Below are 23042 nucleotides of genomic sequence, written 5' to 3'. Positions count from 1 at the left end.
CTTCAGAAGAAAACGCTTTGTATGTAAACCTATTATACAAAGGAAGTCTGTCTACGCATATGTAGCAATTTAACTACCAACTTACAAATATGGTCAGATTTCCCGGGGAATGTGTACAAGGTGCATGTGCACCGCAGCTGACACGAAACCTTATGTACGGTGTATTTCTTACGTTTAAAGTTTTAAAATGAAACTTTTTTGTAAGGTGCACCTTGTTTGATCAGCAATTTTTATTCAATACCAATGCCTATTGGCACCGGTCTTGGATTACCCATTAGGCACAGTAGGCAACTGCCTACGGGTCCAGTGACTTTTAGGGGCAACTCTAGACCGTGACAAAAGAAATGTTTTTTTTACTTACTAATCGAATGACTATGACTTGAAAAAAGCCAATTGTTTTACATCAATGTTCTGTTCCGATAGAAGGCTTGACATTGTATTTTCCTATGACAATCAGTTAATCTGTGCAAAATCGTAGTGTTTTGCCGTTGAGTGCAATGGACTGGGCACTGGCGTTCTAGCCGACTAGGGACGTGGGGTGTTGGCCCCAAAAGTTCAGTGCATATGGGTCTCCACGTTGCTTTATCCGACACTAATGAGCAAAGCTTGAGAACAGAGAGGCGGGGCCTGAAGAACGAACGAATGGACGAACTAATAAATGAAATAAGAATGACCTTCTTTGATTGCTATGATGTCAGTTAACTATACCGCTACGACCGTCACTTGTACTCTCCCCCGCCCATACATGAAAGGTACGTCGGGTTTCCTCTTTGATTTTTATGACTTGAACGTTGCAGGTATTTCAGAAATACGGTTTACCAGAAAAGTCAACGGTTTTACATGGAGGACAGAATTTGCATAGGTACAGAAAACTCTCAGGCAGCGACTTTAACTCGCTGCTAAGTGTAAGTATTACATCAATAGCAATTTATATATGGTAAGTGTTATAACCTTATATTTAAAGTTCATTAAAATAGTTGCATATTTAATATTTGTATACACAAATTTCACGCATTATATCCGTGATATGTTTGGAAATGAAAATAACTAATTTCATAGCATTTTTTTCATAACCGCAAACTTATGAGGACAAATAGAGCACCGTACACAGTATGCCTACATATGTTCGATTCCAATTATGCCCACATATGTAAAATCATAGCTTTGACAATAATAAATGTCATCACTTTCTTTCTATTTTTGTTCTTGACGTTCAAATTGGAGTTAGTTATTGCTAGCGTAGTTTCTACGGCATGTAAAACTCATGATGGCAGCTTACAATCACGGTATAGATAAAATGCACCGTTTTCTCTTCAGTCAACACGGCTTACCATGACTACGGATGTAGATATGCCAGTACTAGAGCTTTCGAATTGTAAGTCTATATTTGACATATTTATATTACACGTATGTTGTCAAAAAAGTAAAGAGTAAATTTGTAAACGAGAAATTATTGCTGAGGAGTAGGTTACTTGTACATTGGTTAACATTATAACCTAGTAACTGAGTCCCGTCATGCGAAAATGGGTTTAACGCCACATGCAGCAAGCATTTCTCAAGACAAGCCTGCACATCAACAAGGTCTGGCAGGAACTCCTCTGTCCGCCAATGAGACCATGAAATCTTGCGTGGCCTTATAGCGAACAGGGTAGCTCCCGACAAGACTTCGCGATTGCGCAGGCTGATCTGAAGTAAAAGATCTAAAGAAACTATGCATCTGCTTTAACAAAAAGGTCTGCTCTCTTCAAAGCTATGAAATCTTTCTGCAAGGCTTAATCTTAAGGCGGACAAATTTACCCATTTACCCATTTATGCCTAGTGGACTCTCCCATCCTTCTAAACAGGATCAATTTATTTCAAAAATTAGGGATGTCTAGTATATTTATTTCTATATTTAGAATATTTCTTACAGAAATTCCTTTAAGCAAACAGCATAGACCCTGATAAGACACCGAATCATGCGGCTTCTCATCTGGGTCTACGCTGTTTGCCAAGGCCTTTTTTCTAGACGCTTGGCATAAATAGGTTAAAGCAAATAGCCCGAGAAAACATAGATTTTAAGCCGCTTTATTAAACCGACGATAACAAATCTCAAGATAAAGTGTGTGGTCGATAAAACAAAGATATACTTTATTGTACATGTACTTATTAACTGCCTTGTGCATCAATGGAAGGCGTGAGCAAATGTGTCGAATTAAGTGTAAAATATATTTTATTGCACGTGCTGTCATAGAAATAAATCAGTTACAAAGGTAAAAAATTAAATAATATAATACCTGATGAAGGAAACTATAAAAACGTTAAACAATAATTATAAATGATGCTTCCATATATAACGTAGAGGAATTTGTGTATACATACAACTCATGTTGACTTGGTTTGGTATTCCGAGAGCTGAAACATATTCGACAATTCAATCAATCAGCAGTTTTAATTGTTGTTTTGTTTTGTTTGTTTATAAGAACGTTGCAATTGTAGATATTAGTCGTGAGAGATTAAACGAGGATACGTATAGGAGATCGTATTCATATGATATAAATGAGAGTGAGAGCATCGGGAAATGGTACGGATCCGGTGGCGGCGTGAGCAGCGTCCGCAAACACTTTCCGGAAACCTGGCTGTGGCTGAACGAGTCTGTGAGGTAACAACTACCAAATGTTCCCTGAATGTATCTTTAGTTTAAACTCAATCTCAATGGCTTTATAATTCTAAAGCTGTCGACGAATACATCGTGCACGCGAACAGACAATAATTTTTAATCGTGGTCGCATTCATGGCAAGACAAGTAACGTTTATAAGTGATTGGTAAATAATCAAGAAACATTATATCGAGAATGCACGTGAAATGCATTAATATTAAACAGTAAATAGTTTTAATCAAGGATAAAAGTGTACTTACAAATGTTTTCCGTTATTTAAATAGTGTTAATTGGTGATTATGTTTCGGCGTAGAGGATTTGTTCAGGTTTCATAATACCGGTCAAAATACATATACTGAATAAATATTGCATGAAAGAACGCGTTTCTTTAATTAAGAACTTCAAGATGCATGTTTATTAAGAAAAAGCTTTAACATTCTTCGACTCGTCAAAGCAAAGACCTGGTTATTGGTAGATCAATAGTCAAAGTTAAACTTTGTATGAGTCTGTTTGATTTGTAAGATTCCATATATATATATATATATATATATATTTGATTCCCAACTAAACAACAAGAATTCACTAATACCAAATGTTATAATGTACTCAAAGCTCAACTGGCAGCGTGAACATTGCTGCTACGATACCGGATACCATAACGACCTGGGTCGCCACGGGTTACGCCCTGAATGAGAAAACTGGACTTGGTGTCGCTAAAGAGTCTGCCAACGTAAGACCTAATGACTAAAATATGAATTTAACATTTATTAAAGTAAATAGAAGCATCTTGTTAGTAAATATGACAACTTAGTTACTATAATGAAATAAAATAACTTTCCCAGCTTTACATGTAGGAAAGTGAACTGACATTTCAAAAAAATATTATGGATATTGATTTGTTTTCGCTTTTTAAGTTGTTTTGTTGCAGCAGTGTTTGGATACGTGTTTTTAATTTGTATAGTACTGTATTTTATTAAACAACCTGTGAAAATCACATTGGTGATGTTTCTATAGCTCCTCCTTTTTGCAGTCACCATTATTGTCTTCTATTTGTATCGAGGTGACATTCTATCTCACGTTCTTTCTGTGTCATTATTTTTCTTTCTCGGTGTGTATTAAATGTGACAACATATGTGCTTTACCGACTCAGCTTAGATTTGCTTTTCGCAATTTTGTATTAGATGTGACTGGCTATCTGCCGTTCTATGTCAGACTACATTTTCCTCAATTTGTATTTCAATCATTTTTCCCCAGGTGACCGCCTATCTGCCGTTCTTTGTCAGCCTACATTTACCATTCTCCATCGTGTCCGGTGAGATTGCTGTAATTCAAGCCCTCGCCTTCAATTACTTCCCGCACGACCTTTACGTAAGAAATTCTATAACGTTGGTATATTTTACAAAAGTTGGTTTATGACAAGATTCTAAGAAGGCAACTGCTCAGTCGTTAGATAAATGAGTGATACACACGGTATATAATATGTAAACGAGGATCTTTTGAAGATAACAACGTTAACTTATGTTTAAAAATGCCTAGTTCATGCTTTTATATAATACAAAAAAATAATTATAATTAAAACATTGAAAATGGCTATGTATATGTATGAGTGCACTACAACACACGCGGTATGAAAACGCATGAAGAAAGTGTGTTTGAAAATATCAACCAGCATAAAACTTTGTTACGGACAAAACCTTCATAGTTACCGATATTTATAACATTAATAAAAAAATTGTTCATATATGAGTCGCGCACTAATATTGATATAACAGGGCCAAATGCATTTGCGTAAAGGGTCGTCACATATTAGCAAGTGCAGTCCTCATAGGCTAATAAGGAACGGCACTTTACGCATAAACTTGATTTTCGCGAAGAAAACAAAAACAAAAAATAACATAAAAGCGGAAAGTGTCCTCCCTGAAAAGCCTGTGCGCACTGTACATGCTAATCTGGGACGACACTTCACGCAAATGTATTAAACCATGTTTTCAAGAGCGATGCTCGTATCCATTTGCAGGTAACGGTCAGGCTAAAGCCATCTCCTAAACAGTTCGTGGGGCTGATTGTGAACAAATATGGACAGGAGGAGGAACAAAAGGAGGACATCGAACATTGTATTCTGGTGGGCATGACTGGCAGACAGATATGTTAATTTAATGTATCTTTCGTTGAAAACAAACTTGTCATTATTTTTTTCTCCCTCTTGCATATTTTTTACTTTGAAAAACAATAAAATAAATACTTTTCAAGACATGTACAACTTTACCAATGGTTTTTAATTATTCTTACGGACGTTTAAAGATCTAGTTAAAACTAAACTGGACCATTTAATGTAGTATCCAAATCTCGACGTCTGGTTTGATTTGTTGTAAAAATAGTTGAGTGCATTGGTCTAATAAAGAGCTTTAAAATCACTTACGCCATGTTTCGTGGTCTCATTAACGGACATGTTGGCTCCTGATTCAGGTTGGTTTTTAGCTACGATTGCCGCATAAGACCCATGTTCGCATGACGCGGCTCATTTAAAGGTATCACAGCGATCTCTAACCTTCCACACTTGTGCTAGACCAGTTGCTTTTTCGAGGGGATTGGTTAATCAGCATTAAGTAACAACAACACCGGTCAAACTAGTGACAAACATTTCGATAACCTTATATTGACATTTGCAAATCGTATTCGTATTATTAAAACGCTATTTACTGGCATGTGCATTTTGATCAACCCGGCTATGTTTAAATGTCTTATATTGTATTTGATGTTGGCCTTTATATCTTCAACGATAAGCGTTTATACGATCTTGCTGTGAAACAGGTCGCTGATGACGTCATTTAGTCTACTGAATATACGTATATTTGCAGATGCGCGCAAACAAAATCATTTAGTCAATTGAAAAAACGCATACTTGCAGGTTCGCGCAGACACAGTGGAGTCTGCCTACTTCATGATCAAACCCAAGACCGTCGGCACCATTGACCTTACCGTGGAGGCTCTGACCACGAGGGGCCGTGACGTCATCCAGAGGCAGCTCATCGTTAAGGTCAATACACACTGGAACCTCGTTCTGGGATAACTGGGCTTAATGTGTGTTCGTAAAGTGTCATCACAGATTAGGCTTGGCACAGGCTAATTAAGAAAGATACTTTCCGCCTACACTGGACTGTTGTTTAGAAAAGATTTCTTTTAAATAAACAAATCCATACAGGCGGGAAGTTTCGTCCTTAATTAGCCAGTGCGGACTGCTAAGGATGATCTGAGATGTCACTTAACGCACATGCACTTAGCCCAGTTGAGATGTCACTTAACGCACATGCACTTAGCCCAGTTGAGATGTCACTTAACGCACATGCACCTAGCCCAGTTGAGATGTCACTTAACGCACATGCACTTAGCCCAGTTGAGATGTCACTTAACGCACATGCACTTAGCCCAGTTGAGATGTCACTTAACGCACATGCACTTAGCCCAGTTGAGATGTCACTTAACGCACATGCACTTAGCCCAGTTGAGATGTCACTTAACGCACATGCACTTAGCCCAGTTGGGATGTCACTTAACGCACATGCACTTAGCCCAGTTGAGATGTCACTTAACGCACATGCACTTAGCCCAGTTGAGATGTCACTTAACGCACATGCACCTAGCCCAGTTGAGATGTCACTTAACGCACATGCACTTAGCCCAGTTGAGATGTCACTTAACGCACATGCACTTAGCCCAGTTGAGATGTCACTTAACGCACATGCACTTAGCCCAGTTGAGATGTCACTTAACGCACATGCACTTAGCCCAGTTGAGATGTCACTTAACGCACATGCACTTAGCCCAGTTGAGATGTCACTTAAGGCACATGCACTTAGCCCAGTTGAGATGTCACTTAACGCACATGCACTTAGCCCAGTTGAGATGTCACTTAACGCACATGCACTTAGCCCAGTTGAGATATCACTTAACGCACATGCACTTAGCCCAGTTGAGATGTCACTTAACGCACATGCACTTAGCCCAGTTGAGATGTCACTTAAAGCACATGCACTTAGCCCAGTTGAGATGTCACTTAACGCACATGCACTTAGCCCAGTTGGGATGTCACTTAACGCACATGCACTTAGCCCAGTTGAGATGTCACTTAACGCACATGCACTTAGCCCAGTTGAGATGTCACTTAACGCACATGCACTTAGCCCAGTTGAGATGTCACTTAACGCACATGCACTTAGCCCAGTTGAGATGTCACTTAACGCACATGCACTTAGCCCAGTTGAGATGTCACTTAACGCACATGCACTTAGCCCAGTTGGGATGTCACTTAAGGCACATGCACTTAGCCCAGTTTTCCCAGATAGAGGCTCAATGGAACTCACTGCAGGGCAAAATAATACACCGAAGGGTTAACTTTAAGGAGTGTTTTATGACAGTTTCATTCCTGGCCATCCTGAGCTCTGTGTTTTCGCACAATTATATTTTTGATCGGCCACGAAAACAAGCTAGATTTTTTCTAAGCGTGCATTTTAATCATTCTATCGTACATGTATTTATTTGTTTATTTTTGTTATGAATTAATTAATAATATTAATTAATTAATTTATTTATTTATTTATTTATTCATTCATTCATTCATTCATTCATTCATTCATTCATTCATTCATTCATTCATTCATTCATTCATTCATTCATTCATTCATTTATTTATTTATTTATTTATTTATTTATTTATTTATTTATTTATTTATTTATTTATTTATTTACTTATTGTATTTGTGTTATGTTTTATGTTTTTATTGTAGTTTCATTTATTTTGATTTTTTTACTCAGTCATTTATTGTATTTCATTTATTTATGGGGGGAGTCAATTCATTTTTAAAATTATTCAGTCTTCATGAGATTGACAACTGTGTCATTAATAACTTTAAAAACAATTTCTGCAAATGTCATTTGTAGCCTCCCGGATTGCAAGAACAAGTCAACGTTGCCACGTTTATCTCCTTGACAACGAACGGCAAGTTCGAGAAGGAAGTCCCGGTGGTGTACCCACTCCGTATTGTACCCGGCTCGCAGAGGGTCCAGGTGTCGGTCATTGGTGGGTACCAGTACTTCTCAAACTGAGATCATAAGACCCGAGTTGTGCGAAAATAGGCCTTATGTCATATGCGATGACGCGGCTAAATAGTATACGAAAAAATAAGCGTTTCCATTGCTTTCAAAATACCTATTGCTTAAACGTTGCATATCATTAGAACACTGTAAAAGACTTAAGAATTAAACGCCTAAATAAATCGAACATCCGACTTCTCTCGGTAAGGTGCTAAAAGATTCGCTAGTGGATCGGGCGGGTTAAATGTCGAATACATTTCGCCGTATTTCCAGGTGACCTCTTTGGCCCGTCGTTAGAACACTTGGACCACCTTCTACAGATGCCATACGGCTGCGGGGAGCAAAACATGGTGCGCTTCGCACCCGCCGTGGCCGCTGCAACCTATCTGAAGGCCACCAGTCGCCTGTCAGAGACTCTTCAGCGGAGGGTTATAGAAATCATGGAAACAGGTATAGGACTTGTATAATGGTAAGAGACATAAAAGATCGAGTATCACTGAAACAGGTATTGAAGCTGTTTGTATAACGAAAATAGGAATTAAAGCTGTAGATATTACAGAAACATTTATGTAAGCGGTATGAAAGATGTTGAAGTATGTTGAAGCAAGAATGAAAGTCCTAGTATACTGGAAACAAGTATGGAAGCTTTTAATATCACAGACATAAGTATAGAAGCTGTAAAGTTCAGAGAAACGGCTATGGAAGCTGAAGCTATCACAGAAAAGGTGTGAAAGCTGTAAATATCACATATACATATATCGAAGCTCGTTATATCACGGAAACGGGTATGAAAGCTGTTGATATCACGGAAACATGTGTGGAAGCTGTAAATATCTTGGAAAATGTGTAAAAGCTGCAGATATAATCAAGGCAACCGGTATGGAAGCTGTATATATCATGAAAACACGTAGTTATGTAATACAAACCATGAAACTAGTTACACATTTCTTTATATCGTGGCAAAAAGACATGGATATCCTAGATATCATGACACAGGTATGAGAGAAATTTTATTTGGGAGTCCTTAAATGTTAATGGAAAAAGGTATGGAAGTCCAATGTATGATTGACAACTATATTTACGGGCTAGAATTTTTGTAACTTATTTGAAAGACCTAAACATCACAGCAACAATTACGAAATTATGTGCATTATGTCAAATGCAGTCCATGATATCGGGGAAACTGGTATTGAAGTCCAATAACGTATTTCAGCTGAGCAATGACATCCCTGCGTCTTAGATTACATTCGTCAACATGTTTAAAGATTTTAAATCGATTCTTGTATTTCTTTCGAGGATTGCTGTGAGCTGCAATCAGAAAAACACTTTCTTATTTTATAGATTTTTTTGTTAAGGCGGACATCTCTTCTAAACAAAAATCCAGTCTACCGGTAATAAAAAGAACCTTTCCAGATTAGCCTATGCTTACTGCACAGGCTTATCTGGACAGACACTTAATGCACATGTATGCATTAAGACCGCCTGTTATCAAAGCGCGGCTCATATCAATGTAATCAATACTGGTAGGGTATGTCTCATTTTGCAAGGTTACCAAAGGCAACTGACGTATAAGCACTCCAACGGCTCGTACAGCGCGTTCAGTCACGAGAATGGCAGTTTGTGGTAAGTGCTCATGTGGGCAGTCGACTGGGGAAAACATTATTCAAGTTCGTAAGTTGTTTTTTCTCGTTTATTTCTCACATTTCTTTACAATGTAGTATACATCGATAATAACCAAAAATCGGAATACATATGAAAGTGTTTGAAAAATGTACCTTTTTGTTCTTAAACATTTCAAATATTTAGCGTATGCGTGAATACATTTTAAACAATGTTAACAGTGTCAATGTCATATAAAGAACTTTGTGATTTATCGCAAAACATAAAATTAATAATTTGTTTTTACGAAACAGAAGGTTTTTTATCTAGAAAAATAAAAGGAAAAAAAATGTTCCAACTAGGTGTGTTGTAATCGAATGGTTTTGAGTATTTGTTTTTCTATTGAGAAGGAATTTTTAAAAATTGTTTTGCCATAACATTTGTCTGAATAGCATTATTCGTGTTTTGTAGAAGGTATGAATCATCTGAATTGAACCCATTTTTTTGGTGTTGCTCATATTTAATTTTTAAGAGGGCAATCTCAGATTCAATTTTAATTCTCGTATTTAGGTATTCAATAAAATGAGGAAAAGTTGGTATGCATTTTTTATATTTCATTTTAAATATAAAAGATTTTAATAGCATCATAGCAAAGTTAAATAGAAATCTACATCTGAGTTTTTTTTTCAGTGCATCCAAAGAAAGCATTGGTTTTATTAATTTTAATTAATATGTTTTTACTGACAAGAAATGTTTCCATCTTTTTCCATATCATTTGAACGTGTTGTTACTCCCAAAATAAGTTGTCTATTAAGTTTGTAAGTTACATCTTCAGAAGAAAAGATGATCATCACTGTGGCTTATTAAAGTTGGAAGTTTTGCATTATAAAACTTTTTATACTGGGCCCGTGTTCTAAACGCATTTTATTTAAAATAATGAAAAATAGACTTTCATTTAAGTGCTTGCAAATGTTTGCAGGATTTCATTGCTGTTTGTATTGTTAAATTGATTTCGATAAATGTGTGTATTCATGATATGAAGTCTTTATTAATTACACTGCATTAATTACTGGGGTTCAATTTGAATATTTTAAAGTAAGACTAATGGAACTCTGCCCATAACATTAAAAGGGGAACTCACAAAGATTATCACATCTCAACACAGGCTGACGGCGTTCGTGCTTAAGTCGTTCGCGCAGGCACGGAAGTTTGTCTACATCGACCAGGTGGTTGTGGAGACGGGGGTACGGTTCTTACTGGATCACCAGAACCAGGACGGCAGCTTCCGGGACTCCGGCTTCGTGCATAACAAGGCGTTGCAGGTACACGAATGTTCGATCCCTTAAGGGAATACTGTCTGCTTCTAACGCATTTGACTCGTTGATGTATAGAAAATGTCTATTAGAGTGATTATTGAAACACGATCCATGCAAAAAGCCAAAGGTTGAGCTCTCAATAAAAGACAACTACCAAACGCAATTTCGCGGCTGTAAAAATCGTTCGTCAATTTGGTAATTATTTGTAAGCGATGATGATAAATAGTTAAATGTTTGTCTGTAAAATAGTTAAGTTCAAATAATCAACAAAGCACCTTTCTGGCGCATGTACTATACTTGTTGAGCTTACGTCCGCATGGTTTAATGTATACGTAAGAACTCATTATCGTGATTTTATGTCTTCCCCAGTAAACTACTCACCGTGATTTTGTATTTGGTATAGAAGAGGTTCAGTTATTCTGATTTTCTGAGGAATGTTCAGTATGATTTCAATCATGACACGGTTTTCAATTTATGTACTCGTTTTGCAACGAAAGCAAGCGTGCTATACCACATGTAAATGCAGGAAATGATTTTTTTTGGCGTAGCTGTATACGCCAGCTTTTTGCCTTACCTGACCTTTGTAACTGTCCAATAAAATTCAAATAAAATTTCCCGCTGCTAGGTCAGAATGAATACACTTCATTTATCCCATAGGCTGATTTGAGCATACGACCAGAACATTAGAAACATGCCCGCGTCTTTGTAACACTGTTTACTGCGTGTTCAGCATGAAACAATTTTATCTCTAATGAAAAGGCTAAATAGATATTACAGTTTTACACTCAATCTCGACATCAATACAGTTTGTGCGTGCACCTTTTATTTTCAGAGGATTGCCAGCGCGAGAACGTTTGTACTTAAAGGCTTTGTTCTCATATTTAGTACTAACTTCGATATTCCTGTCAACATGTTAACATGTAAAAGTATAAAGAGCAGAGGAAGCGAGGCCTCACTTTAATGCATTGCATTTCAACCCGCGAGGTATCAAGGTAAGTTCGCGGTTAGTGTGTGTGAATGTAAGAGCTTATATACAGGTCATCACTGCGTCTTCACGACTACCTTGCTGACCGGAGTTCGCGGCCAGTAAATTTAATAGTTATATAATAAAGACGCTATAGCGTGAACTAGGTGAACTGGAATTTTCTTTAGACCAGAAAGATGTTAAATGAAGATATCCAGCGATATAATTATGGTATGTCAATAATAGATTCTTAATGTGTTTTCAACAATACCATGATATATATTATTTTTAATTCATTTAACAAGAATTATTCCACCAAATTGACTAATGTATTAATCATGAGCGCGATGATTCTCGATGCTGTTAATAATCGAATCAAATAGCAATGCCCGACAAACCACTAAAACAGGTTTGTTCGAAGAACGCGCGTATAAATATTTAAAATATGCACGGATACTTCGCGTATGGTCGGTTGACTCATATGTTTTAATTTCACTTCCATTCTTCTTTTGGTTTTCTGTTTTGTATCTATAGGTTTATGACCAGCAATATGTAATAATGTAAAATAAGCCGCGAAAACTCCGCGTATCATCCCATACTGCGTGTGCTGCAGCTTAGAACTGCACAGAAAAAGACATTCGCTGTACTTGATCTCATTCATTGAACTCTTTACCTTACATAAACTCCAACCACAATCAACGCCGTATATCTTTTTTAAAGATATTTCTTGTTTAATGGTACGACACAAACTACTCTGTATGGTATGCTACTAAACAGTACACTGTTTTTAAATAAACACGATATAACACGGTTATTGTGGTATACGATATAATAAAAAAGATACGATATGTTGATATACGATATGATACGAAATGATGCAACATGTATGCTCGCGATATTATACGCAATGCGTGTAAATGTTGGTTTACGATATGAATGGAATCTTTACTATATCATTATATTCTACATAATCCTAAACTATACTATATGTTGGTATAGTTGCTTTACGAGATAATACGAACCGATGCATTACTCATTAATGCGATGTTCAGCAACACGTGTTAACAATACATTCCGGTAATATATGATACAACATGTTAATTTTCAGGGGAGTTCGGCCTCGACAAGCAAGTCACTGGCCAGCTTTATCCTGATAACGTTGAAGGAGATCATAGACTCTGCGGTTATGGTTGGTCTTCAAAATTTACTAAATAACTTTATTAATGTAATCGTTTCTCAATTTTATTGTCCCCTACCGATGAAACCGGAGGGGACTTATGGTTTGCGCTCTGTCGGTCAGTCAGTCAGTCAGTCAGTCAGTCAGTCAGTCAGTCAGTCAGTCAGTCAGTCAGTCAGTCAGTCAGTCAGTCAGTCAGTCAGTCAGTCAGTCAGTCAGTCAGTCAGTCAGTCAGTCAGTCAGTCAGTCAGTCAGTCAGTCAGTTCTTCATATTTTTTCATGAAACTTGAAACATTGACAGATGGCAATATAAAGAGACTATGCACGTCATTTCATTTTTTTCCTACGCCTAGAATTCTGGTTGCTATGGCAACAAATAGACTAGAAATATTGCTGAAAATGGTGGATCATGCGATAACTTTAAAAGTTCTTCATATTTTTTTATGAAACATTCAACATGGATCGATGAAAATATGGAGATTACGCACGTCATTTCATTTTGTTCCTACGTCAAGAATTCTGGTTGCTATGGCAACAAAAAGACTAGAAATATTGCTGAAAATGGTAGAGTTTTACCGGTAGAGGACCATAATTGCTTTGCAATAGTCTTGTTAAACTGTGTATCGTGAGAAAATGTTTATTTAATTGGATAGAAAACCTGTAAAGTTAACAAACTAGTATGACGTAAAACGCGTTTTAAATATTTTTTTCTTCGTTTTACAAGTATTATAAGACGTATAACGCGCGTTTGAAGTATAACATAAACAACAGTAAATCAATCCTTGGTATGATGATTCTCACAGGAAAACAAGACCCTCACAGCAGAAGTGGGTCACGCCATTCTGCGCACGTGGACGCACCTGTCGGCGGCGGCGGAACGGATGACGGGCGACTACGAGATGGCGATCACCGCTTACACCCTGGCGCTCATGGGGAAGGGTGGCCACGACGAACTGCTGGGACGACTCGAGAAGAGCCGCAGCGCTAGAGGCGACGGTATGTGGGAGTGTGTGCTTAAACACAATAAAATACCTGATTATCGAAATATCGCCGAAACAAGGGTAAAAACGTGATATTATTTGTGTCTGATTCCCGGTTATCTGTAACATACATTTTCACACTATGCATTAATATAATGTTTGTTTCTATGCATATAGTTGTCAAAAGTGAGGATACATACCATTCTGGAGGTGGCACTAGTAGAGGCCACGTGATTTTAGAAGTGTTGTCGATGAAATGCGGAGAATGTCACGTGTTAATGATTAGTGAATAAAGGCAATTATTGTGTGAGTGTTTTCGGATTAGTCCAGAAGAGTTGTTAATATGAAAAAGATATTAAATATCACATGTTTTGTCATTAAGGAGGGTTTTCACTTGTCAAGCACCGTAGGCATCATTCTGCGTCTCCTTAGCTCAAGCCTCCCGACCGCAAGTCAGTAACAGCATTTAAAGTTTAAAGTAACATTACTACTCAAATTCAACGAAAACTTGGTACAATATTTCGTTAAATAAACTTTACCAATTAAAATCAGTGTTCATTAAGGAATTACCGAAATTTCAACGCAAGATGTGGTCTGATAAAATAGATATTTGTAGATACAAAATGCTCGTTTTTATTATTGCTTTGCATATTGAATTTCCCGCATCGATATCTATTCATACGACACATGAACACTAATATCGTACCATTTTAGTGTTCGTGTGTCGTATGAATAGATATATTAGCGGAAAATTAAAATGGAATTCATTGTGTCACAAACAAATAAAAACGAGCATTTTTTATCTACAAATATCTATGTTATCATACCACATATAGCGTTCAAATTGTGGCTATTGCTGTAAGGAACACTGATTGTTTAGGTGTTAACTTTATTTTACGAAATGCTATCAAACGAAATTTTCGTTGATTTTGAGCGTTAAAGAGACTTAAAGAGCATTCCGTATTTGAACTGTACACTGCAATAATGATCCGGTCATGTTAAAGGATATAAACGCTAATAACTTTCTTGCTGATATGGCTGGAGAGTGAGCGTTATGTAAAAATTAAACAAAAGTCATAAAGGGTTTAAAACGGCGAAAAATTCCCGTCTTGGCATGGAGGTCGCCATCTTTACTATCACGTGATCATCCCCTCTGTTTTTAACAGAACATTATTCACTGGGGGCTGACGAGGTCAAATCGTAGGCCGTTTCGCTACGACGTCGGGTATAGGTTTTACTACGAAAACATTGTGTAAATACACTACTTAATCAGGCGAGTTTCATCTTTTCTGGTGTTTATGGATTAGAGAACGGAACATCCAGTAATAGTAGGTACTTATTTTCAATAACAAACTAATAACAAATACGCGTAATTGCAACCTTTAATTTATTTTAAGCTAAAATCGAAATATTTTGATTTGAAGCAATGCATAAGGTGGTTATTTTGTTAAAATAGCTAATTACGGTTACTTAAATGAAATAAAACTACATGTTACTTTGATTCAGTGTACATTACAAATTTTAAAGTGCAAAACAGGTTACGAACATATTTTTTAATTATTTAAATGCTTTTTTTCGAAGGAAATTACAAGTCACTTTATGTATAGGTTTCGCACAGAGTAGGTATTGGTTGCGCAACGAAGTACAAATATAATGTATAGGTTGCTCAACGAAGTTTCTGTATCCATTTCAGGACAAATCACATGCAGTTTGCAGTTACTGCAGACTGCCATTTCCCAGTGCAAAAGATGCCGTGCTTCACTGTGCGCATGAACATCCAAACGAAAAGGTTGAACCCGGTGAAAGCCGGCAGAGTCCCGGCAGAGTTCTGGTATACCGTCACTACGCCGGCACTCACCGGGACCATATCGGCATCAGACCCCGGCAGAGCTGCGGCAACGCCCCGGTTTAACCGGGGAAAACCGGGACTCCACCGGGAAAGTATTCAAATGTTTCATACCGGTTGTTCCCGGTACAGTCCCGGTTGTTCCCGGTGCCAAGCCGGTCGTTGCCGGTCCTACCCGGTGACTCCCGGTTCATGCCGGAGGTATTAAACATTTTAATACTTTCCCGGTGGAGCCCTGGTGGAGCCCCGGTTGTCCCCGGTCGTCCACGGTTCATCCCGGTGGAGCACCGGTTCATCCCGGTAGGGCCCCGGTTCAACCCGGTAGATGCCTGATCACGCACTGGGGCTCCGCCGGCATCATAGTGAGACTGGGCCTTAACCGCATTGTAACACGAGGTAAATTTACCGGCTGTCATGTACGCAGTAAACAATAACCTGTGACAGAACCCACTGCCACACCTTTACAACAATATATTGGTTATGCAATTGCGGATTTGTGCCATTGGGGTCCTACTTTCCACACCTTACGGCTGTTACAGGTGTGGATTTTACAGGTAAAATCATGTATACGAACATGAAATTCATCTCAAAATTAGTTGACGATAACCGATTTTCAAGAAAATCGCTTTGATATATACAATGTAAAAATCAAATTCCGTATGAGATAAATAATGATCGAAGTTGGGACATGGGATTTACTTTGACATAAGCAGAGTTTTGAGATAAGCGAGTTGAGGATAACGAGAATCGAATGTTATTTGATAAAGAGTACCGTATGCTGAAAACCTATCGTCGGTCTGTATCAAAATGAACGTATAAGGGATTGTCACGAGGTAAAGATGCGTCATTTTTATTGAGACCGACGACATTAGGTTATCGACTCTCAACTGTCATCTTATATTATATGGATTTTCGAGTTTAATCGTTTCATTTGGCCTAGTCGTGAATTTAATTATATCATAATAATGTGCAATACAATGTCGACTGTGCGCTTCGAATCATGTTGTGCCGTTGTTACTACCTCTTCCTCAAAGGAAACATCCAGCCACTCCATGACTCTGTATTAACTTTTTCTTTTCTTTATTTTGCCTTCGAGAGATAACCAATACGTCTTCTGTGAGAAACGCATACACGCTAAAGCGTTGTCGTAGCGAGGCTTATACGTATACTGTCAGAGACATGATCATGCCTAATAATAATATTTAGCCTTTATTTCTGATAACTGAGTCACCCTACACATTTCTAAACACACCAGTGGCTTAACGATACATAGATCAATATGGAAATTGTAAAATTGTGTCAATTAAACACAGTTGTAAACCTTAATTGCATTTTTAAAAGTGAAACTTGACTTCGCTTTGAAAATCAGCGGTATATTTCATGTTTAACCGCATAAACCAGACACATCTTGGATTATAATTTGATGTAACAAACCTATGAAATGTCATTATGCTTAAATTCAGAGTTTTGTTATTAGAAAAGCATGATCTTACATGTTTAAAACAAAATTTTCGACTTATCCGTTCTCGATGTCATATGTTTTTAAACAATGTTTTCGTAGTAAAACATATACCCGACGTCGTAGCGAAACGGACTACGCTTTGACCTCGTCAGCCCCCAGTGTTATTATTTAGACTTCTTTAAAGTGAATATAATGATCGCACATAAATGTATATACATATTTTTCTCGTTGTAAGCAGTCGTGCATATAACTTATCTCCAGGGGACACGCGATTCTGGGAAAATTCTGTGAAAAGTCAGGAAATCGAGATAGCGGGTTACGCTCTGTTGGCATACGCGCGACTGAGAGACACCGCGCGGGGACTTCCGGTACTTCGGTGGCTGGTGAAGCAGAGGACGCCTTATGGTGGCTTTTTATCAACACAGGTAATGCAATATAAAGAGATGGCCTGACCAATGTTGTTTATTTTATCTCTTGAAATAAAGCTTAGATTATTACCTTTAAACTATGCTCAATTCATAATTTGAGTGCGGAAATTGTGTTGGAGCATTTCGTCTCGATATACTAGTATCTGCAATGCGCACGCTTTTAAGTGTTTCGTTGATTCTATGAAAACATATCTTTAAAGGGGCCTTTTCACAGTTTTTGGCATGTTTTGAAATAAGTCATTAAATGCTTTATATTGATAAATGTCAACATTGCATCTTAAAAGCTCCAGTAAAAAATCAAAAAAAGAAATTAAAAAATGAAAAAAAAGTTGCCGCAGACTCGAACCGGTGACCCCCGGAGTCCTGGAGTAACCTGGAATTAAAGCGCATTAGTCCGCTCGGTTATTCTGCCAAGCATACTAAGTTGAAACATTTTATGCATTATATGAGCAATCTTCGTAGTTTCACAAAATCAACAACAGAACTCTCCAGATTATTCAATCGTTTCGCGTTGCAACGCTTTATAATTTTTAGGTTTTTAAATCGTCAAAAGATGCATATATTGGCTATATTAGACCATGGTAAATGTTCAGTAATACTGTTTCCTCACAAATATCATAACTAGAACGAAAATTTGCGAATCTGAAACAACTTTTTTCAATTTTGTCAATTTACCAAACCGTGAAAAGATCCCTTTAAAACAACTTGCACGGACCTTTCTAACTTCATATTATCATTAAAGTACCCATTTTAAGCTAATTAAATAATGGTAATTTTTTAGCAACACGAAAATGTTGAAGCGAGCAAAAAGAACATATTTATTTCACAAAGGTGCATTTATATATTGTTATTGTATATCCCACGCAATATAAACAATGACCACGTTGATTCCAGAGGCTGTATTGGGTATTCTTTAACGTGAAAGGATCTCTATTTCAGGACACGGTCGTGGCACTCCAAGGCCTTGCAGAGTTTGCGACCTTGACCTACAGCAAGGACGTTTCCATGTCGATAACCATCGACGATACGGCCTCCGTTCATAACCTCACCATCAATTCCGACAACATGGATGTCTTGCAAATACTCGAGGTCTTGGCGTTTGTATTCACTTTAATTGCGAACATGCAGTTTGAAGAACGCGCTATAGAGCGGTGACATGGATGTTTTATCCAAAATACGTTTTCGACTTTCACTTCGTTCGTGAAGAATTGCATGTCTTCAAAGGAAGGCTTGTTCGCTGGCATAAGTTTTAATATGCGCACCTAAAATCAACACCACCGTACTTACCAAATAAGAAGTTGGTCATTTTTCGAACCGTCAAGTATTATTTACCATCGTTTTAATGTGGATGCCATAAAATAGAAAAAAAATGTAATATCAAAATATAACATAACATGAATAAAAATGTGCGCTTCTCAGTATTTTTACGGAAGGTCTAATAAATCACCTGATTAAAACATTGTGAATGTTCGTTGTTTATGGGCTAAGTGTTAACAGTTTATATTTAAAAAAATGTATCAAATAAAATTAATGTTTGATGACGGGACAGGTTCCACCGGAAGCGCGTGCTGTTACGGTGAAGGCGGTGGGCAGAGGGCTGGCACTCATAGAGGTAGGCAAAGCCGGAAGTTAAACAGGTCTTTGATCGACTTTTGCTATTTTAACTATTTTGATTAACCATTTTATTTTTTAGTTCCGCCTTAAAAAGCAGCCGTTTGTACGCAAATAATAAACTGTACTTTTGACAGTTGTATAAAGCATAAATATTTCTCTTTATACATGAATGAAAATAAGAGATACTGTTGCACTGATTCGCAGATGTCTGTGTTTTACAACGTTTTAACTGAAGAGAGGAGCTCCAACTTCGACCTCCGGGTAACTACCAACTCCACGGACGCACAGAGATTTGAGTTGAACGTTTGCGCTAGGTATTAATCTCTTACTTTTCAATAATTATTTAATCTGTTTCGAGTCTCGGATATATTTTATACATGTATTTCCGGATTAAAAACTATGTTGATTAACATTTAATAATGACACAACTTTGAAAATGCTAAAATTGCATATCGGTACTTTTTAAACGTTATATTTCTATTCAACATCGTTTTGGGGGAACTTGACTGAATGCATGTGCGTGGAGTGTTATCCGAGACAAGCCTGCTACTCTGGGACGACACTTTTCACCTAAACTAGATTGTGCTAGAGACTTCCTTTAAATAAGCGGAGAGTAAAGTAAAGTGTCGTCCATAGTAGCCTGTACGGACTGAAAGGCTAATCTGGTACGACAATTTAAGCTCAAGCATAAAGCACAGTTTTTCAGGAAGAGGTTCACTTTCTCCTGTTCCAGGTGGTTGGGTTCAGACGACAGCGGCATGGTTCTTATGGAGATGGCCTTCCCGTCCGGGTTCGAGCCCGAGCCCATCCGTGTCCAGCATCTTGACGAGGTCAAGATAGAGGAAAACTACGTCGTGCCGGGCCGACGGGAAATGGACCATGGACACCTGGTTCTGTACTATAACAAGGTAGCCGAACATTGCAGTACAATTTTGGTGGATTGGTTATAGAGTTTTTTATATTCTTACGTGCATAATAATCAAGGTCTGTTTATAAACAACTTTCTTTTTTATTGACTGTGGTCTTAATGAATTTCGAAAAATGGCAAATAAAAAGTTGTGCTATTTCTGTTTTTGATACTTCGTGTCAATAGCATATATTTTATTTCGATCTTGAGTTGTTCAAATATTGTTGAATTCATTACAAATGAAGTAAGTGTTAAAATGTAGAGGCTTATGTTGCAAACCGTTCGTATTACGCGCTCTATTGGTTATTTCTTACCTTTCCACATTTATAGTCATCCGCTTCTGTCCATATTTTTTGTCCAAACGTGTGTCTTTTTTTACTGATTGTTGTAGTCTTTTGCCTAATAGTCTTTGTCCGCTGTCAGCGTTTGGATTAACAAACTTTTATAACATCAAAACATGAGTCAATAGTGATATTTACAAAGCGTAATTTTTACACAAGTCTACCTTGTTTCTTAATTTATTATTTTTTGTTTTTAGATGACGTCAGACCTGCATTGTTACCAGGTCAAGGTTCAACGGAAATCCATAGTTGTAAAACCACAACCCGTGCTGGTACGAGTGTATTCGTACTACGATACAGGTACGATCATTACAGTCGAGTGAGGGAGAAAACTATATTTTTAAGGATAAAATGCTTAATGAGTGATTATATGTGATCATATTTGTGAACATACTAAACTTTCTCTGCTATTCTCTGCTAACTTACTGTGTTTTCAATCCATGTAAGGAGTTTGTGTACAGTTCTTTTGTAATTTCGGTAAAGATCATTATGTAATTCTACTGTTACATATATCAGTTACGTTTGAGATTTAGAAAAAAATGTCTTTAAAAAGGTGTTTATTCTGGAACGTCCACTATCAAAAACCCGTTCGAGGTATAATTAAATGTTAATTAAACACTGCCGTATGGCATGTATGAGCGTACTGCATGTATTCCATTCAATTAGCGACGATGTGATTAAACGTGTTCCTCACATTTATATAGACCACAAAGCCTCTGCACTGTACATCCCCGCGTATCTCAAGAAGCCCGGAGTTTGTGACTTATGCGGCTACGAGTGTGGCTGTGGGTACAATCCAGACGCTGTACCCCAGGTAGACTTTAAAATGAAAGCAACATATATTTGATCTTCGTTCTGTGAAAACCTGTCTTATGCATGTGCGTGAAGTGCCTTCATTGATTAGCCTATGCAGTCCACCTAGACTGGACTTTCGCTAAGAAGAAAAAGCATGTAAAACAAAAATCCATTAAACGCTTAGTCTGTGCGATGCCCGTATATTTGTTATGAGGCAATATTGGTAATTCTCGAAACATTAACGTTAAGAAAAAGTTACTTGATAGAATGAAAAAAAATCAATGGTGATTTGCTTCCTTTACTTTCTTCACAGCTTTTCCAGAATACTTATTTCCAATAACAATTTATAGCCTCTAATGCCTTTATTACTCAGTGTATGGCGTTTCAACTCTGCTTATCACGTTTTCTGTGGTTACGAGTGGGGCATGCTTTTCATTGCAGGAGCGGTGTGGGTTCAGCTCGACAATGAGGCACACCTATCCCCAGCAAGAGATGTTCCCGCAGCCCCAGACTGCCATACATCCCCATATGGCTATGTACCCCCAGCCTGCGGTCTCGCCCCTCGTCCCGGGCAGATATGTAGAGAACATAACCTCCTTCTCGAACCTCTCCCAGCGCCTGCGTCCGAACATGTGGCGGAGGGGGCAGACTGTTCCAGTTTCAATCACCAGACGCTTGGACGAGGTACCAGTTCACCGCACAGTAAGCGTCCAGAATTCGGGACCACCAATGAATGTCGATCCAGCTTTTGGCCTTTACCCTACTGCTTTCTCCGGCTTTCCGGGCATGTCCAACGGGTACTCGAGACAAATAAGCACCAGGGGACAGACGCCCATATTTGATATGAACTCTGTCCTAGGTAAGTCTAATCGTGCCATCCCTTCCGGCTTTCCGGACATGACCGGGTTCTCGAGACGAATAAGTACCAGGGGAGAGACGCCCATATCTGATATGAACTCTGTCCTAGCTAACTGGGGTCCCGTGTAGGTTCTGCGTCATTAATTAAGATCTTCGAATGAGCGTGTTTATTTTACACAGGCAACATACACGCAGAAGTTAGTGATGGTATTATTTTTATAGATACACTAAAACTGTGCATGTTCCATGCACTAGAGAACGAACATAGTACATGTTTATAATATTAAGGTAAATCTTTTATTTCTTATTGTATTCGCAGATAAGTATGTACCACAGGAAAGCTGTGATATGAAGGTTATGTTTGACCTTTTTATATACCACACAATCTGTAATATAATATCGAGGCAAACCAGACTGATAAAATTATAATGCTCGTATAGATGTTAGCAAAACGTGAAATAAGTTGTAATGTTAATGTATGACTATGTATTACTGTTAACTACTGAAAAGTTATACTGCATATTAAAAACTTATTGGATTTGACAAAACCTTTTTCGTCTTTGTATCCCAATGGTTATGACTGTATTTTTTAGAGAACTCTCTTACCCACTATTTGACCTTATTTAATGGCCAACGGAATGTTTGACAAAACTGTAGCCATTTGACCCGAATCAATTTATTCATTTTATTGTAATATATCATCGGCTGTTTTATCGAGATACTTCAAAAACATTGATTTCATACATTCTCAATGAGACAAATGATTATAGTGTAAAGGTGGTACACTGTTGAGTTTTCGGAAATCCTCACTACTTTGAGCAGAGTTGTGCATACGAAACAAAGACACAGATTTTGACTATGTAACCCCATAATAAAACGTGTTGACATCAACGCAGTGGTATGAATTACGTAGACTTCATGGACATCAGTTATCCTCATTCATGTATGACGAAAATGAATGCCTGACGAAAAATAATGGTTTCCAGTTAATAAATGTTTCTCACCAAGAAAACTTAAAAGAACTC

General features: G+C 37.7%; 1 protein-coding gene across 1 annotated transcript; it reads left to right on the top strand.

Annotated features, from left to right (window-relative positions):
• The first annotated feature begins 1267 nt into the window (after positions 1-1267).
• On the top strand, positions 1268-22467 carry LOC127878607 (CD109 antigen-like). Its single transcript, XM_052425132.1, has 20 exons — positions 1268-1286; positions 2479-2641; positions 3252-3369; positions 3894-4007; positions 4657-4761; positions 5548-5676; positions 7578-7716; positions 8004-8180; positions 9278-9353; positions 10495-10651; positions 12718-12798; positions 13590-13782; positions 17336-17499; positions 18442-18591; positions 19052-19114; positions 19321-19430; positions 19850-20024; positions 20562-20664; positions 21069-21178; positions 21601-22467. The coding sequence occupies exons 1-20, from the start codon at positions 1268-1270 to the stop codon at positions 22144-22146; spliced, it is 2892 nt and encodes a 963-aa protein (XP_052281092.1). The 3' UTR covers positions 22147-22467.
• The last annotated feature ends 575 nt before the right edge of the window (positions 22468-23042 follow it).

The sequence above is a fragment of the Dreissena polymorpha genome, chromosome 4 (genome assembly GCF_020536995.1).
Source record: "Dreissena polymorpha isolate Duluth1 chromosome 4, UMN_Dpol_1.0, whole genome shotgun sequence".
Taxonomy (NCBI): Eukaryota; Metazoa; Mollusca; class Bivalvia; order Myida; family Dreissenidae; genus Dreissena; species Dreissena polymorpha.
The sequence above is the reverse complement of the archived record's forward strand: the minus strand, read 5'-3'. Positions and strand labels throughout refer to the sequence as shown.

What these genes read in the sequence shown, in the direction of transcription:
- LOC127878607 (XM_052425132.1), top strand. An exon ending in AGAGGCAGCTCATCGTTAAG is followed by an intron (nt 5,677 to 7,577) that starts GTCAATACACAC and finishes TGTCATTTGTAG; the next exon opens with CCTCCCGGATTGCAAGAACA. An exon ending in GGTCCAGGTGTCGGTCATTG is followed by an intron (nt 7,717 to 8,003) that starts GTGGGTACCAGT and finishes CCGTATTTCCAG; the next exon opens with GTGACCTCTTTGGCCCGTCG.